The sequence below is a fragment of the Branchiostoma floridae genome, chromosome 5 (assembly GCF_000003815.2).
Source record: "Branchiostoma floridae strain S238N-H82 chromosome 5, Bfl_VNyyK, whole genome shotgun sequence".
In the NCBI taxonomy this organism is placed as follows: Eukaryota; Metazoa; Chordata; class Leptocardii; order Amphioxiformes; family Branchiostomatidae; genus Branchiostoma; species Branchiostoma floridae.
In genome coordinates, this window is record NC_049983.1 from 19,174,909 (window position 1) to 19,193,977 (window position 19,069).

A 19,069-nucleotide genomic window follows, 5' to 3' on the forward strand; every position below is an offset into this window, starting at 1 on the left:
CCCCCCAGGTTTTTTAAAGCACTTGTTTTATTTGTCACTTAGACATCTCTGACCTTCATTTCCTGTCAGTACACATGGCCAGTAAATGGAAAATAGATAATGCAGAAACACAGATAGACAAACCCGATGAAAACAATACCTCCGTTTCACAGAGGTATCAGTAGGTACTAGGGGTGGGTACCGGTACAGAAACTTCAGGTCCAGGTCCGGTTCAGGTCCAGAGGATCAGGTCCAGGTCCGGACCTGAACCTTGACCTGATTCAGTCTGAATGATACCAATGGTTCATTTTTCTACAAAGAAATCAGTTTGGTGGGGTATTACTAGTAGACTCACACTGGTGTTTTAAAATCATACAACGCTAACTGCACCTGTACGATTGACTGTAAAACTTGGTAGAAATGCCTATAAACTATAATCTGCTTCGGCTTCTTATTTTCTTCCACCTGCAAGCGTCAAAACGTGTGAATGCATGATCAAATAATCTGTTAACTTTCTAAAAGGTCCAACATCCGGTCCACTTACTTTTTTCAGGTCCGGTTTTTCTGGACCGGTCCAATAAGAAAAAACGGTTTTGTACCGGTACACTGTACCGATACCCAGCCCTAGTAGGTACGTGGATTACCTGAAGACATCGTTCCAGTAGTCCTTGACCAGGTTGACCTGGTGGAAGGGTATGTCAAGCCTCCTGCAGACGTACTCAGCATCCTCACAGTCCCTGTCAGCCTGACACACCCCCAGCTCATTCACAGTGTCCCAGTTCCTCATGAACACTCCGGTTACCTGGTAACCTGGGGGAGGAAAATAAGCTTTTAATAAATCTGACATGCTATATCACATACTCACAATTTTTGGATGTAGCTCATAATCTTTGCAAGAAGTGACATAAGTTTGGACCTTTTAAAGTTGTTTTGTTGCATAAGGCTATAAACCTCAAACAATGAGGTTTCATTTATTATCTTAACCTGTTGTCTCAAACTCGCGTAGACTCAATCAAAATTCCGTTTTGGCCAAAGGGCCCCTTGTCTAAACTCCAAGAGACATCTGCTTACAAATCTGAAATTCTGCAATTGCAAGCTGGTCAGTACCTTTCCTCTTGAGGAGCAGGGCCGCAACACTGCTGTCCACGCCCCCTGACAGGGCAACAACAACGTGCCTGAGGCTCATCCTCTTCTCTACACTTTCCACAAGCGGTGAACAGCACGTGATATGTCTATTGTTGGCATTTGATACCTAAAAACGTCAACAAACACATCCCAACTAACTCCACGTGACGATCTGTCATTCTCCTCTTCTGACCTTCAACCTTTGTTACTGTTGCATCATGGGATAGTGCTGCACCCACTACAAAAGGTCGATGGTGATTGGCTAGTCACACTAAATCGACCAATCAAGTCTCTTGTAACAAAATTTTCACCCGTAGCCTCGTGTTCGCCACGAGTTAAAAACATCATGGATGCCGTGTGATGAAATTTTGGTAACCATGGATTGTTTTTTCTGAAAATCTCCGTATAAATAGATCATAGTCGGGCTCTTTGATGGAGGAATTTCAGAATGTCACCTGATACGTAAGTGTTGCTTGTAAGGGTGTCCGTTTGGAGCTGAGAAAAGTTTCTACAGCGTTTTGAGAGGTGTTTGTTGACGCTAGCTGAGGGGGAGGGGCATGCTTGTATGTCTTCACGCCAGCTGAAACTGGAAGTGAAAGTGTCCAGGACAACTTTCGCTACTTGCGCGGACTGCACTTGACTTTGAGAAAAGGCGACCAGTCATCCGTGCTGACCTAACTGTGCTCAAAGGACAGAGCTCATATATCAGTTCCGTGTTCAACAAGAAGTGCGCAGGCTATTTTGTCTAGTCAGAAGGCTGAAGAAGTCTGTCAGTGAAAGTTGTGCCCATGGCGAGTAGGGAAGATGGAGGGAAGATTCGGTACGAGGAAATTCACTCCCTTCTAGACTTTTTCTCCAAGAACACATTCAAAACCAAGGACACACAGGGGAATTCGAGGGTAAGTTTAAATGTGAAACTTTATTGCTAACTGTCAAATGTAGCTCATGTCAGATATCTTCCAAGGTTCAAGTTCAGTCTTGTAGGACCTGCTGTTGGTGCCTTCAGAGATATGACACTGTAAGTCTTAAAATTTTGCAGTGGTTTTATTGTTATAGTTTCTGTGACGATTTGTTGTTGTTGTTGTTGTTGTCCTCGTTTAACGTCTATTATTTCGCTAGACGTGGCCTCTTGGTGCTGAGTAACACATGGTTTGCATTTGAGTCAATAGTCTCTCTTAGTATTTAACTCTTGGTTCCTTGTGCTTGAGAGTTGCTGGAGGAGTTTCTAGGAGAGTACGTCGAAACGATGTGTACTCTCAATGTACTGGGAGAAGGCCAAGTACATCTGTTTGTTGATTCCTTCTGACGAGTCACTCAACGACTTCTCCACTGTAAATTCATGACACCCTGAGTATGCATTTCCAATGTACCACAACTTTACTACAGAATTTTCCTCCCAAAAATTTAAGGCACAGAGAAACCTCCTTTTTCGTGCAGCTACGGTATGAGACCACTACAGAAGTGAACGGATTTACAGTAAAAATCTGTGTTCAATGATATAAGTTCTCAAACTACTATATCGTAACCCCTCAACGATGTCCGTTGGGTAATTACATGGTAACCCAGAGAAACATGTGCTGTGAACATTTTGCACCAGGAAATGGGAAGTAGCTAAGTTAAATCAAGTGAAAGTTTCAGCTGCCTGCATTTGTATCAGATATGTGGGAGGCTACATGTGAGATGCTACAAATCACCATGAGGAAGTATTGAGGAAAGTTTCATCAGCCATTTCACTTTCTCTGTACTAGTAAATGTGTCATTCAGTTAAAGGAAAAGCATGGGAGATTTATATTCAGTAATGATGTGCAAACAGTGCAACAGGTTTGATTTTCTTTTCTATGACAAAACTTAGCTAGAACTGAACATTTAACAAAATTACCAATTTGCTCCCATAGGCATTTATAGCATGTTGTTATTAAAGCAAATGTCTGTATTTAACATGTGCTGAACAAACAATATATCTTTGATTTTGCAGCTGAAAGTCATCCACAGAAAGTGTCTTGATCTCTTTGCAAAGGACTACAAGTACGCTGTAAGTGGTTTTCCTGTTCATGCCAATACTTCTATCTGGCAATCATTCATCACCATCAAGCAAGCATTATGCATGTTGCTATCAGAGTTATAAAACATGTCACATTATGTTATCTTGTTTGTTTGCTTGCTGGAAGATAGCAATGATTACAGAATGTTAACGTTCTAAGTCTCAGATAGGTAAATATTTTTTTTTAAATTTACATGTACTCATGGCATAACATAGTAACAAAGCTGGCTAAGGAGTGTAGCCAACCAAGGAGTGCCTTTCAGCCACAGGAGATTATTTAATTTGCACAATTAGTAATGATAATGTTGTTTCTTACCTGCCATACTTCCACAGACCATAGATAACAGTGGTGGGGAGCTGTGTGGCCATTATCCAGCCAAGCTGGTCTTGCTGGAGTATGAAGTGGATGATGCCACCAGGAAGTAGGTCAATTGATATTCATACAATAAATTCCTGTTAAAATATCTTTTGATACAGTGGCCTATGGTCGAGTACAATTTGTAAACGTATTCCTTTATTTGAGTATACTGCTGCTGGGTTCCCTGACATGGGTGGGCAGCAGTCAACCAGTTTTTATGATCACACACCGCTTCCAAGCAGCTCTGCAGGTTCACACTGGTACTGGTTAGGCTGCACACTTTGATGTCCTTCCTGACACCCCAGCCAAGATCCAATCCTATGCTATGATATTGCAGCAACTAGTTTGTATAGTGCAGAATACAAATTTTTTGTAACTTACGTTATGCCTGCCCTTGGTGCTGAACCAGAAATCTGTTCTGTGAAGTGTTCTGGTACAGTTTTTTTTCTTCGATTTTCTTGTCCCATTGCACCCTTTGGCACCCCATAAGAAAAGTTTAACATAACACCTTGTGTTCCATTTCTCTTTCTCTGTTGATCCCATGGTAAATTTCATATCAGCAAACTTATTATGATGATTTCTATAATGTCTAATGTTGTTGTTGTATGTAATGTTGCCCGTCGTTAAACAAGTCATCTGTATTATTTCCCAGTACCAAAGTTGGCTCCTTGTATGACCTTGGCTGGATGCATGACCTGTTTACCAAGGCCAGACTGGCGCGCTGCAGGTCCCGGTTTGTAGTGCCTGTCATGCTGTATGAAGGCAAGGTAAGAGCTTGGTATCATTAGCTTTTTTTGTAGCATATGATTTCCATACTATTTCATAATTAAAATGATAGATAAAATCTTTGTAATGGTCTTAAAATGGTCTGATTCTCTTAGAACAATCTAAGTTATGTTTGAAAAGTGTCCATTCTACTGTATCAATGCAAACTTTTTTCTATACTATTAAATGTAAGACAAAATTTGAAGCAAATGACTCTGAATGATGCAGCATGCCTTGACCTTTCACCCCTTGTGTTGTTTGCAGCACATCTGCAGGTCAGCGACCCTTGCCAGCGGTGCGGAGGTGTACGGCAGGTCGGGTCTGGACTTCCTCTTCTCAGGTAGGTACTGTAAACTGTGAAACATGTGTAGTAGCTATACTTCGATGCTCATGTTTTTCACGGTAACCTCACACTGCAAGCATATGGTTTGTCTTGCATGTCATAAGCTATTTTGCACATTTGACTACGCATGGTAATATGTCAAAGGTAAAGGCCCCTGAGATGTCTTGTCTCAACCATTGTTTTGACTTACATAACAATGTCCAGACAGTAATGGCGCCTACAAAATGGTGGAATGTTTACAGTAAGGGGCTTTCACCTTTGATGCATTATCCAGAATTCATGTCGCGTGTGCATGCATAGCCACTTATTGTTCTTGTTCACTATTTGAACTCTCATTAGTCGAACCACTAGTTGTCATACTTTCATTGCTTGAACAGCTAAAATTCACAGATTCATCTGTAAGCCTTGTCACATGACAACTTTTTGTGATTGTACAAATTTCAGGTGACAGATTCTCTGCTCACAAAATGTTTCGATCTTGTCCTGTTCAGGTGGAGAGAGCATCCCTTCAGAAGACGGGATGGTGAGCAATGGGATGTCCCGGGACCAGGCAGTTTACGTCCCCAATGGGAACAGGTAGGTTGGAGTAGTTTTCACTTGTATGATCTTTGTCATCAGTCCTGTAGCTAGTCAGCTGTAGGGGCAGAACAATGTTCATCAAAGGTCCTGCACCTCTGGCAGTTTGTTTGTTTGAACCTTTATTTATTCATTGTTCTTCAGTCCTCTGACAGTCTGGCCAGCTGGTTTTGTGAGAGTTTGACATTTCACACCTAGGATATAGCCTACATACTATATATTGGCAGGGTTGACAAGTTGCACAGAATATTTTCTTTACTGTGTTAAATCTACATGTATTAGTCATCTTTACTACTATTGTTTATTGTAGTAAGCCAACATGTAATTCAATATGTTACAGTGCTTATCGGATCGAGAGCCCTAGATATTTTAGGACAATAAAATTCACAGATTCATTTTAAATTCCAGGCAGAAATACTGTATTCTCCTTTCCTCGCACCCTGTTTTAAGTACACCAACCAATACTGAAAAAGTCCATAAATAAATGTCACTGATTCCCATTATTTTGTTTGTCTTGAGAATAAACTTTGATTCCACACTTAGGAACAGAGCTGTTATGCAGAGGTCATTTTTCTCAGGTTTGCCACTATTGTGGAATGCCTTCTTCATCCCACCAGTGTCTGCTATGAGGTAAAGATGAAATGATGACTTAATCCTGTATTTATCGACCTCAGTGCTAGTGGGTGGTGATAGGTGGCACTGGCGGTGGCTTGGGGGAGAGTTTTTACAAGGGTTACTTTCACCTTTGGTGTAGTGTCTTCATTTGTTTTACAGGATCTTGGAAGAAACTGGCCAATGGTTACATGTATTGTTGAACATTGTATTTTCTAACCTAAGATCAATTGAAGCATCACCATTTGTCATTGAAGCAGGTGACCACTGTCTGGTGTGATTGTCTATCAAAAGTATCATGGTGGATTTATGGTTGATAACTGATGCTCTGTATGGTGAAAGTAAGGGCTATACCATCTCTAAGTTTATCAAGAGGGTTTTATAAATGAAACCCTTGATCCATTGAGAAATGTTAGGGGAAATACCGTATCTGCCCTTAAGCCTTTGAAATGGAATAACCCTACTGTTAGTGCATTTGTCACTGTAAAACCTAACACAGTTAATAGCCATTGAAATGATGTGGCTCCCTGAATCTAAATGTGTTTCAAAATGATGCATGTTTTGTTTGTTTGTTTGTTTGTTTACCAGTGAATGGCAGCTGGTGGACAGTATCCGTATGCAGGACATCCGGCTGCTGAAGGCCCTGAACATCGGCACCATCGTGGACCTCATGGTGGAGAACAAGAAGGTCAAGTTTGGCATGCAGTAAGGCTCTGTTTGTACTTCTGTTTAGGCCACAGCCGCCACACCAAATTTGAAAAAAATCGGAAAAGATACCAAAAAAATTTTTTAAACGTCTGCGGTGCAGATACATGTATACAGCTTGAATAACACAAGGAAACAACGGCCTGAGGAGTGTAGTATTTTTTCTCGGGATGTAATTTTTTTTCTTTTTTTTTTTTTAAATGAAAAAGAATAGACAGACGAATCCCAAAAGCAACAAATAAGATTGGTATGGCCTTTAATATGGTCTGTCTGTTTGGTGTGTGTTGGCCTGGTGTATGTGTAGATGTATTGGTGTGTAGTTGGCATGGGTCCAAAGTTGTTCCTTCATGTTAGCTTGGCCCGTTTATTTGTTCCACAGGCATGCAGAAAATAGATGTTGCTCTTAATGAAGTGGAGCATGGTTGTGTTACATTTCGTCCAGAAATTCACAAAACCTCTTATCTACATGTAGTACCTCCAATTTCTTGTTATACAGTGTGATCTTCTGAATATCAGGCTTTCAACAAGTTTTGTGACATTCTTTGTTATTGATTAGCTCTAATCACCATAGTGGAAAATGCAGCATTTGATTGGTTGTTGGGATTGACTGATTGTTCTTTTCCTTTAAGGGTTACATCTTCAGAAAAAGTGGACAAGGAACACAGATATGCAGACTTCACATTGATATCGGTGCCCTATCCAGGTATGTACAATCTATTTGTATTATTTGTTCAGTCTCTTTTCTTGCTTAAGGTGGTATCTCACTGCACTTGGGACGATGGTGTGGCACTGCAGGGTTCAAAAGATTACTTATTGAATGATAACCAATTTCAGAGATAAAGAACAAATTTTCTTACGTTTTGTGTACAAAATGTATTTTGTTGTCTTTTAAGTCATACTTTTACGCATTACGCCATTTCTAAATTATTTTCAAAAATCGGCAAAAATAACACAATAGTGCCACAGTGAACAAACCCCACAGTACCGCATGGGTGCCCCAAGTGCAGAGAGAGCTTGTTAACTTCATGTTGCTGTCTTCAACGTAAAAATGTTATCAGCTGTTGACACCTTGTACTTTGTTTTTCAGGCTGTGAATTCTTCAAGGACTACAGAGACAATGACTACGTCGCAGAAGGGCTAGTGTTTGAGTGGAATCAGGTACAAATTACTGTACATGTATTTACTGTGCATAGTACAGTAGTTTTACTGTGTGGTAGGAGGATAAAGAAGATTTATGTGATGCTTCAGATGCCATAGTACAGTAGTAGTACATGAAAAAAATGCTTCTTCAGGGTTTCATCAATTCATGGTGGAAAGGTCGCTGAAAAAGCAAAAATGAGGCCACAGATTAAGTTTCAAGATTTATAGGAAATTCATACTTATCGCCAAATGGCAAATTTTCTGTTTCAAATCAAGGCTTAACATGACTGTTTATACCCCCAGGGCTATGTTGATGCAGACCTTCAGGTTCCACAGTCACTTATAGAGAAGTCACGATGCCTGGGAATTGACTGGGACAGATACAGGGTAAGTTTATGAATAAGCTAATATACAAGTACATGTACTGAAATGCGGATACATTTTTAGTAATTCTCTATGTATATACTACATAATGCTTTATATTTACACTACATAATATAATATTTCCTTTGTTCCAGTCTTGGGACCTCATCAAACTTACCCAGAACTACCTTAGGCTAATGCTCTACTGTCTGCACCATGGTAAGTGGAATTCATCTTACCCCCACAGTAGACCGGTCCTGACTGTCCATTACAATTAGCACTTCAACCAATAATAGCATGGCAATTAGCATATTAACCGATGAGAGTGTGGACGTCTTATAGAATAGTTGAAATTTTATGTTTTTTCACTTGTGTATCTATGTTTTGGCATTCGGTGGGTAGAGGTATATGATCCCTCCAGGCTGTGTCAGGCTAAGGATCAGTTTATTGTTCAAAATGTCTTAGTTTTCTAGTCTTCTTCTGTTAACTGTTACCAAGATTTTGAAGAGTTTTTAGACTGCCATCTACATGTATGGCAAAACATTATTATCAACTAAGATGGAAAGGCTTGAACAAAAAGCATTCCAGTAATAGATTGTAACATGTTATATGTCCAAAATGTTACGATCTAGAATTTTTTTGTTTGTTTGACCTACAGGTGAAAGTGGCCTGCTGGTCCACTGTATCTCCGGCTGGGACAGAACACCGCTCCACACATCACTACTCAGGCTGTCCCTCTGGGCTGTAAGATATCAAACATCTCTCTCATAACTTGTAATGTGTGTATTGCTCAAAATACGTTGTACTTTTTCCAGTTACATACAAAACTGCATGCTTGCAAAAATTGAATCGTCAGTAGTAGTTTTTATATGCAGAATCGCATCTTCAGAAATGCAAAGCAAAACTTGAAAACAGTGTGCAAATTCTATGATGTACAATGTCATTTAGTATTTTGACCTCTGTGTTAGTGTTAACAAAAATCAAAATGGCGGCTATTACCATAATCTATGTACGATAAAGTTTTTTGAATAATACACATTTTGTAGAAATGGAATTTGCTGAAATCAGTTATGGATCAACGGTAAAATTACATTTTACAATGATAAATTGATTAAAATTGACAAATCCTCACACACTTGTGTTGCTGCAGGATGGTAAGATGCACAAGTCTCTGAGTGCCCTGGAGATGCTGTACCTCACCATAGCGTACGACTGGCAGCTGTTTGGGCACAATCTGCAGGACAGGCTGAGCAAGGGGGAGGAGGTACAGGATACTTGGATACTTAATTCACCATTAGTTATCATACATTAATTTGCAGGTAGCTAATCTTCCTGGACTTCAAGACATTAAAACAGGACATACAAACTAAATGTTTATAGCAGGTGTTGTTGTTGTTATTGTTGGATGTCCATCGTCACTTCGATGATGACTTCAATGGCGTCTCTGGTGCGACCGTAACCCGAAGGCCAAGGCGCAGGTATTTACGGACTATAGTACAATTACTAAGGAAAGACATGTTTCTGCAAATACATTTACTTTTGCAGTGGTTGTATTGCATGGTAGGAGGGCAAAAAATGGTTTCTGCCCTGTTTTAAATTTGTGGCGAAAACAATTAAGTATTACAGTAGCTAAACAAAGGGGGCATAGTTGAAGTGTCCTGTAGAGAGGTCTCTGGTAGAGAGGTCACCGCAATAATAGCAAAAGAAAACCACTGTGAAAGTTCCATAGTCTATAGTACTTAATGTTTAATTACATCACAGTGACTGTAAAACAATGTTTATTTAAAATCTTGTCATTGTATATGTTCTTCTGCACTTTGCTTATATTGAAAGTAATCAATGTGATATAGATATATAAGCTGTGATTGTTGCTTAGATGCATGTACAGTATGTACCTGATATTGAAATATTTTTCTTTCTCTCACAGATCTTTTTCTTCTGTTTCAACTTTTTGAAACACATTGCTGGGGATGAATTCTGCATAGACAGGGTTAAAGGGTAAGTAGTTGACTAAAGCTTTTAGTGTACAATGTGATTTGGGTGCTGGCCTTAATAGTCCCATAATCATAATCCCAAACAAGGCAGATCTATGGAAGTATGTCAAAGAACCATTTCAGACTGTTGTAGTGAACAAAAACATCTAGTTTAAGCTGTTTTATGTCATCGATACTCAAAATGTCATATCCATTGTGTGATCTCATGTACTAAGCTGTTAGTAAAATTCATTGTTTGTTTACAACACGTCTGTGTAGTGGCAAAACTTTGCCTTCTTGTGATTTGCCCTCACAGAGAAACAAACAGACCAACAAGGTCAGACTCCGAGCCCCAGTTTGATGACACAGTGCTGATAGGTAAGCTTTACATTTTCTTCTTTTTTTTTTAACATAAAGTTTGGATTCATGTTATACTAGGTAAATCATGTCTGTTGTACAGGGTAACACATGTCTGTTATACAGGGTAACACATGTCTGTTGTACAGGGTAACACACATCTACCGGTAGTACAGGGTAACACACATCTAATACAGGGTAATACACATCTAGTACAGGGTAATACACATCTAGTACAGGGTAATACACATCTAGTACATGGTAATACACATCTAGTACAGGGTAACACATATCTGTTGACTGTTGTGCAGTCAGATATATCTTGTACAGGGTAACCCAGGTTTATTATGGATGGTAACATGTGCCTGTTGACTGTTGCACAGTATTCAGGATGGCTCCAGCCCTGTGTAACACATCTCTTTTGTACAGGGTAACACATGTCTTGTACACTGTAACATGCCTGGTAACACATATGTCTATGTCTGTTGACTGTTGAACAGGTATTGAGGATGGCTCCAGCCCTGTGTAACACATCTCTGTTGTACAGGGTAGCACATGTCTGGTACACTGTAACACATGCCTGGTAACACATATGACTATGCCTGTTGACTGTTGTACAGGTATTCAGAATGGCTCCAGCCCTGTGTAACACATCTCTTTTGTACAGGGTAACACATGTCTTGTACACTGTAACATGCCTGGTAACACATATGTCTATGTCTGTTGACTGTTGAACAGGTATTGAGGATGGCTCCAGCCCTGTGTAACACATCTCTGTTGTACAGGGTAGCACATGTCTGGTACACTGTAACACATGCCTGGTAACACATATGACTATGCCTGTTGACTGTTGTACAGGTATTGAGGATGGCTCCAGCCCTGCCAGGAGACATCGGGACAGTTCAGGGTCGATGAGCTCCATCGGCAGCATGAGCAACTGTGTGCTGGATGGTACCACTGTCCCCTTCACTGTGGGGGATGACAGCCCCTTTTCAGGGGAGAGACACCCCAATGGGTAGGTGGCCACTAGGGCCTACATCACATTTCCAAACCAAGGCCCGGCCCGGCAGCATTTGGGAACAAAGCGTATGATATAAAAGACACTAAACTACACTCGACGCAAGGAGAATAGTCTTGGGTATTAGTAATGTGTATTTGTCGTTTCCACAAACTGGCCGGGCCCTGGTTTGGAAATTTGACGTAGCCCAAGTTGGAGTGCAGCTAATTTATAAGGGGGGTTAAAGATGGAATAAGTCATGCTGGCTGTGTGAATTCCGAAGATGAGTTCTCTTACAGTGCCATCTATATTCTTCATTCTGCTTTTAACTTGTGAACTTCTGAACTTGTTAGTCTAAAATTCTATAATTCTGTGTTTTACAGTATAAAATTCTATAATTCTGTGTTGTACAGTATGAAATTCTATTCTGTGTTTTACAGTTTTAAAAAATTCTCTTCTGTGTTTTACAGTTTTAAAAAATTCTCTTCTGTGTTTTACAGTAATATTCCCATAATGATGCAGCCCATGGCCCAGCGTGCAGTACTCGGCTCCGCCGCATCCTCAGCCTGCAGCAGCCCCATGGCTGTTCCATCCAAAAAGCCCACCCCTGTGGAGGCAGGGAGTAAGTCAGGCTCATCTGTTGGCAGGTAAGGGATAGGAGCCTTAGGTTTTGAAGCCAGGAAAATATGGTTACATCTGTAACAGATGCTTAGGGGTGGCGCCCATCTCCACATCTCCATTTCTGTATCCCTTGGACACATTTGTGCAAACCACTACAGCAGGGCACTAATCCACTGGTAGTGATCTGTGTTTAACTCCCATACTCTTGCTCATTAGTGCAGAGTGCAGAGCAGAGAAAGCAGCATGTACCATTTTTAAAGTCTTTGGTGTGACTTGGATGGGAATCAAACTCACGACCTACTGAATGCAAGGCGAACACTCTACTCACTGTGTCACTGCACTGATAGCATGAGCATGACCATAAATTATGGTAGTTTCTTCTAACTTTGACTGTTCTACTAGAATTTACAACTTACAAGCTACAGTCAAACTTTTACTAGAGACCACCTCCATGTAGGGACAACTTGGCCAATTTTGGTTTTCCCTTAGATAATATTTTCCATTGACACATTGGCAATTTCTTTGCAAGATAATCACAAGGTTACATGGTAAAGTTTAACAATCTTCTCTAAGTGCTAAGCTGGATATATGACATGTAGCAGCCCAGGGATGAATATATACCATGATCCTTCCAGCTGGCAGATAGTGACAGAGTCCGGCAGTATCCGAGGGTTCACCACATCGCGGGACTCCCCTGTCCTGGTGGGGTCGGAGAGCTCAGGCAGCAGTGGGCCGGGAAGGTCAGCATCCTGAATATGTTTATAGTCCTAGTTATACACAAAATGTAGATAGTTGTTGCAGTCTTCACACTTGCCTATTGACACAGGGACTGTAAATTTTGAAATGTTTGTGGCAGTTTTATTTTTGCAGCTTTTGCAAATTCCTAACACTTCATGCTAATACCAGCTGCTTTCATTGTAGAAATCCTTTTAGTTTCAAGCCTTTTCCTGCTTCTTAGCTGTGTGATCAGTACACATTTGTGCCAAAAAGCTACCTTAGGAGAAGAATACAGTAATGAAAGTAAAGGAGTCATATTTTGGCATATTCTTTGAAACATCTAGTGAGCTATCTGGCAGCTTTGGCTGGATGAGAGTTGACTTGATGAGTTTTGATTTGTAATGTCTAATTTTGACTTGCAGTTCCCCTCCGGAGCCCAAGGAGGCGTCCATGAGAAAGATGCGTCTGGAGGAGGTGCGGTGTATCTTCCTGGCACACTACAGCGCCGTGGTCGGCATGAGGAACGGGCCGGAGTACGGCGGGGGGTTGTCGGGCTTCATGGGACAACTAGCTAGCAAAGTAGGGTTCAGGGCAAGGGCCAATATTGTATAGGCTTTATTGTATACCCAACCTTGTTCCTGGACACTGTATATTACTTAGTACATGTACTTCTCTTTATAGCAGTCGTATTATTGTACTATTATACTAACAGGGATGAACAGCTTGAAGAGCTGCAATGAGTCTGTCACCACCATGGATAAAAAAAAAGGACTATATTTTTTCTCTCAAGAAATTTACATGAACAGTGTTTTGTGCATAGAATTGATCTATTGACTAGTTTATCAAGAACAGAAATTTTTAGCCAATATTTATGCTTGAATAACCCGTAGGCTCATAGAAAGCTTAGTTTGTACTATTGTTGTAGATTTCAATGAATGTAGCTGACACTTGCTTAATAAGGGAAATGTCAAGTGTGATGTTTCTCCTTGCTGTACAAAAAGTGCAATTGGCACAAGTTACAAGAATTAGATAGAAATATGCAATTTAACAGTGTTGATTAGAGATATCAACTGTGACCACATTACATTTTGTATGTTCCCCTTGTTTCCAATGGTGCTTAGGCCCCCTTTCCACTAGATGACCACTTTGTGACCCCTAGATTTTCGAAATTGCAATTAATTCCAGGATGTTAAAGTATGATGTCAAAGACAACACAACACTCAGAAATTGACAAGATTTCAAATTGTTATTTGTGAAATTCATTGAGAAAACTGTCAGAGTTTTGCTCTGTGGTTGTAGCCTATGGTGGAAAGGGGGCATTACTGGAAGGGCTTCATAATACCATGTTAAAGTTACTTAGTGTAATCATTTCCATGTCTTATATCAGAAGATACAATAATCGGACTCAGTGGACCAAATAGCATAAAGCTTCACATTGTTGTTTTTTTAAATCCTCTCTGCAGACTGTACTGCAATGGGATGCAGTATATACATGTACAACAGTATGGCTTCAGTTTTATTTGACGCACTTTTATGTGATGCCTGCAATTTCCAGTCCTTTCAAAGGAAATTCCTGGAATAAGAGCTCTACAGAGCCTAACATGGTATTCAAGTCTGCTCCTCTGTTTAAAACAGCAAAATCAATTAATTTCATTCAGTGATAGTCTTGTCAAGGTTAGCCAACCACACGTATGCCAGAATTTGCAATGTATTACAGGATGTTGATTTTGTGTTCTATTCCCAGTATACCCAGTCAGTCTCTGAAGTGCCTGAGTCTGTCAGCTTTTGTTTCATAACCAAGACCTCAGATTATGTTAATTACCGTATATCCCATATTGGTTCAAGAAGGATTTGTGCTTTTGTATTTATGATATTCAGACAAATATAAGTGCTGTAATATAATGAGCTTTAAAGTCATTTACTTGGGCTGAGTAGTTTAGAACATACTTGACTATTTGGCTTTCATCCATGTTTCTCATATTTTTTTCTAAAAATTGAGCAGATACTTATGCAAGACAATAAAAAATTACATAGTTTACAGTTGGGCAGTCATGAATTTGTGTTAGGCCTATGGTGAGTCAACTAGTCCAGATTTGATGCAAACTAACATACACATACATGTACATGTATAGCAAATGGTGTATTTTTTGGGAAAGCCTTGTTTTCTGCTGGCTTTTAGTACCTTCTGTACCATGTAATACATGGCCATTATTACTAGTACGTACACATGTATAACGTTGTGAAAGTAGAGATTGCTATTTCAGAAAATCACTACTTTTACCCGTAGAGATTCGAGATTGCAAAAATATACGTCAGTCTCTGATCTTACTGGTAGAAATGCCGATCGTACTGGCATAGATAAGGATCTGTCTCTGATCTCAATCTCTCCCATCCCAACAGAATACGTGATCCTGCTAGATTGCAATCTCTACTACTATGTTTACCAGTACATAGACATAGAAAAAGCTGCATAAGTTTTGTTTAAACCTTGTACAGTATTCACTAGTTAAAATTTCTTACTCATTCTCAAGGATCCAATCGCTGCAAGTTTTGTAAATAGTCTACTTTAATTTCTTTCATTCAACTGTATAGTTGGAATTTGTCACTGATTTTCCTCTAAAACTAATTACTACAATGATCACTGCATATTTGTAAAAACATTGTCAATCTATGCATAGTTGTGTATTCATACAACCTGGCACCAAGTTGTCATCTTTAGGAAAGTCATTAGTGTACAATTTGATGTTTATTTGTGTTTAAGTCATTGTTATATGAGATGAATAATTTGGCCACACATTGCAAGTTTCAAATAGAGGTTTTCTGATATGTATGGCATAATTTCAAATGCAATTTCTGGACAGACAGAATTGTAACAAATCTTCCTGTGTTGTGAAACTGCACTTTGCAGTTTTCTGCCGCTGCAAATTTAAAGTGAAGCACTTTCTTTTCATATCTCAGGGACGTAATTAAGTACCAGTTACTGTGTGGTCCGAAATGCAAAGGACAAAACAGTAATTTCTACTAAGTATATCTCTACATCTAATTTTATCCAATTGCCAATATATCTTATCTCAATACATCTATATGGTCCTATTCTAGATGCTCTGTATTAAAATGAAATGTGTACAGCTGGAGTCCATTTTTTATTGAATCTTTTAGTTGTCGTTTTTTGGACTTGTTGATTCTATGTTTTCATTTGCCAAGGTTATGTTATCTGTGACTGTTGTGGTTAATGTGTGTGTGTGTGTGTGTGTGTGCATGCATGCACGTGTATGTGTGTTTGTATAGCATGATGGGCACATATTTGTGACATTGCAATTTGTTCAGAAGTTATAGATGCAAAGGTTTGGGTAAGATTACAACAAAAAAAGACTTGTTCAACAACACACACAAACAAACAAAAACACAAAACAAATTGTGGACATGCCTGTTCAATTTATTTCAAAGATGCAAAAAGTACAACAAATGGTATCAAAAGTGAGAGCAGCACTGCATGAAATGCACAGCTTCAAAACCTACACCAGCTCTGATGTAAACCTTGCAAGCACACAGAATAATCATTTATATCTCATTGCACTAACGGATGCCCTGCCCTAACGGACTACAGACAAACTGTACCCCATCATCACTGGCCATATAAAATTTCCTGATCATTGTAGAGAAATACAGGTGACGAAGGTCGGACGTATAAAAACATGGAAGGCACAACGTGGAACGGTCCTATGTATCATATCTAGTTCCAGGGGAAGCCCAGCTCCTCGCTCCACCGCTCATTGGAAGATGGCTGACGCTCGGTGGAGTGCCATGACTCCTGGGGGAACACAGGCAAAAAGGGAAGTGAGTGCTGGCCTGTTAGCATAATTATGAAAATAGGGTGCTAGAACTTGGTAAAAAGTTTCAACATTAAGAGCAAGGCTAGTTACACTTTTTAGACTTTAACCCTCTTGTGTTGGCTGAAGATTGTGGTGTTCACAATAGAAATGACTGCTTTGCTATTAAAAGAAATACCGAAACCCATGATTAGCCCAACTTGATTGTAACACTATATCAAAGACTTGTATTAGCTCTTATTGTTATGTTAATTAGGATGTTCAGTTTTATTCTATACATCTCTTTTGTACTTTGTGTAATAGTTGTTGCCATACATTGTACCATGTACAATTGTCGTGCAATAAAGTTCTTCATTAAAATTAAAGCTCTTCATTATAAAGAAAGTGTTGAAGAGATGAAACTGTTACAGTATTAAGTTTGACAAACCTTGGTGTGTTTTGCAGCACATTCCAGGCAGGCACAGGCCTCGTGGATCAGCACATCCTTGTCCAGGGTGCGGCCGCGGCAGTCGAACTGCTCCTCCACAAAGCTGGTCTTGGTGGGCTTGCAGGTCTCGGGACAGCGGGGCACCTGGCGGACGGTCTGGCAGTCCTGGAAGCTGGGAGACGGGTGCTTCACGAACTGCCTCTCCGGCTTACAGCCTGAAACATAAAATGTGATGAAAAAATGTTATGAATTCAATATTAAGCATCAGCAGAACCTTTAAAAACATCTTTCCAGCATCCATGCATCATAGAATATCAGTGCAACTGTAACCATTAGTTGTTTTTGAATCATACAATGTACATCCATTCAATTCAGAGCATGCACAGAGAATACGTTGTAGAGCGTGATCGTTCAAACTTTGAGACAAAGCAGGTTTTTAATCTGTACTGTGTCAATGACATCCAGGTGATAAGATGCACCAAATAGCAATTACCCAAGCAACTGGATATGGTCAGACGTTTCAGATAGGATCCATTATCTTTTGTCATGTGTCACTGATGAATGATAACAGATGTTATCTGAAACGTCTGACCGTTTCCAAAATCATATCCAGTTGCTTGAGTAATTGCTATTTGGCATTAATCCGTAGTGTTTCAGTTTGAGAGACTGACCACAGTTGGTGCACTGCCTCTGCTCACGCTGCGGCTGACAGTAACGGTTGGAGGCAGGGTTGACGTTGCGGGTGCGCCTTTCGCGCCACTGGCTACCAGCCTGGCAACTGTTGGCATCACACTCCGACCACTCCTTCCAAGGCTCCGAGGGAACACACTCTGTTCAGCAGGAAGGTGGACATGTTAGTGGAGAGATCTAGGTATACTTGCCATGCATGACAAGCTTAAGGAATAAGTTTTAATTCATCACACAAAAGTGGGGACTAGCCCAGTGATCATGAGTAGTGATAATCATCAACCTTACATTTAATAGGTTGAGTTTGATCGAGTTAGACAAACAAATCTTAAAGATGGTACATACTGCTCTCTCTGCCTAGTACTAAGCATTTGGGAAATAATATGGTAATTGAACACATACCACCAGTGTCGGACTAGCCTCCTGATGTAGTGATTGCACAAAATTGTGTGGCCCAAGGACTATAGAAACAGAGAAGTGTGCTGCCCTCTTTTCAACACAATATTCCAAAAACCTTGAACCAATTTTTTTTTTTTGCTTTGCTTTTTCACCTACCTGTATCTGAGGTCACCTCCACCTGAGTTGAGGACTGCTCCACCGACCAGGGGCTCAGCTCCAAGGACCACTCAGAACTGACCTGCTGAACACAGTTATAATGTGAGACAATGAAAACACAATCATTGTTAACTACAAAGCCTTCATCATTCTGCAGGTGCCACACAGATTTACTGGTTTACTGTTTACTGTTTAAAGTTTTACAGGTCAACTGATGAGTAACTGCCAGTACTTGTACTTAGCTCATGATCTGACAAGACAGGCTACAAGATGAAGTCTTTTGTGAACATTTAAGATTTATAAACTTGGACCTTTGAATCATTGCTGCCCTGTATACAAATAAGCATCAGGCAGACTATCTGATGTAAGTACATGTGACTACTACAAGGACTAAAAGATTAAGACTTTTGTACAGACAGGCAGTAGACCTGAGCCTCATGTATGATGTATCTGATGTAATTTTAGCTATAGTGTGATTATTTTTTTAGTCTTTTAGTCTTTCTGTCATGTCCGTTATCACAGTGATATTGTATTGATCATCATATGACGTTACGTGTAGAACCACAGTAAGAATAGCTAACAGAAATGTCAAGCTAATTGTGGATCCAAATAATGTCAAAGACTGGTACATACCCCATGGGACTCATGAGACTCGTGAGACTGCTCCTCACTGGACACACTATCGATGGACCATCTCTGCTGCTGGTTCTGGTGGCAGTTTACAGTAACCTGGATCTCACTGGGAGTCACATGCTCAGAGCTCACCTCCTCAACCTGGGGGGACCAGAACAATGCACCATGAGATGGAAGAATTTTGTGACTTTCATGGTTTGAGTCATAATTGGTAAAATTTATCCCAGTCAAGCTGCTATGTGTCTTACATTTGTATCATTACTTT

At 40.1% G+C, this 19,069-nt stretch overlaps 3 protein-coding genes across 4 annotated transcripts in view; 1 reads left to right on the forward strand and 2 right to left on the reverse strand.

Moving 5' to 3' along the window:
* LOC118415883 (mitochondrial tRNA-specific 2-thiouridylase 1-like) overlaps positions 1-1,312 on the reverse strand; it is an 11,033-nt gene extending 9,721 nt beyond the window's left edge. The window contains exons 1-2 of the mRNA XM_035820791.1: positions 1,087-1,312; positions 624-789 (exon numbers count right to left, since the gene is read on the reverse strand). Coding sequence (XP_035676684.1) covers positions 624-789; positions 1,087-1,165 — 245 coding nt within the window. The 5' untranslated portion in view covers positions 1,166-1,312. The remainder of the gene's footprint in view (positions 1-623; positions 790-1,086) is intronic.
* Positions 1,313-1,423: 111 nt separating this feature from the next.
* On the forward strand, positions 1,424-15,806 carry LOC118415882 (myotubularin-related protein 14-like). Of its 2 annotated transcripts, XM_035820789.1 has the most exons (20): positions 1,424-2,003; positions 3,080-3,136; positions 3,479-3,567; positions 4,156-4,270; positions 4,533-4,608; positions 5,103-5,187; positions 5,731-5,817; positions 6,388-6,504; positions 7,134-7,207; positions 7,592-7,662; positions 7,948-8,031; positions 8,163-8,226; positions 8,666-8,751; positions 9,158-9,271; positions 9,935-10,005; positions 10,297-10,358; positions 11,196-11,352; positions 11,835-11,981; positions 12,591-12,695; positions 13,095-15,806. In XM_035820789.1, the coding sequence occupies exons 1-20, from the start codon at positions 1,893-1,895 to the stop codon at positions 13,282-13,284; spliced, it is 1,962 nt and encodes a 653-aa protein (XP_035676682.1). In that variant the 5' UTR covers positions 1,424-1,892; the 3' UTR covers positions 13,285-15,806. The 2 variants fall into 2 exon arrangements, with proteins under 2 accessions (XP_035676682.1, XP_035676683.1); XM_035820790.1 differs by lacking the exon at positions 5,731-5,817.
* A 281-nt stretch (positions 15,807-16,087) lies between these two features.
* LOC118415881 overlaps positions 16,088-19,069 on the reverse strand; it is a gene marked incomplete in the record, with an annotated part of 35,770 nt that continues 32,788 nt past the window's right edge. Inside the window, 5 exon segments of the mRNA XM_035820788.1 lie at positions 16,088-16,483; positions 16,930-17,144; positions 17,601-17,759; positions 18,172-18,253; positions 18,805-18,945. Coding sequence (XP_035676681.1) covers positions 16,406-16,483; positions 16,930-17,144; positions 17,601-17,759; positions 18,172-18,253; positions 18,805-18,945 — 675 coding nt within the window.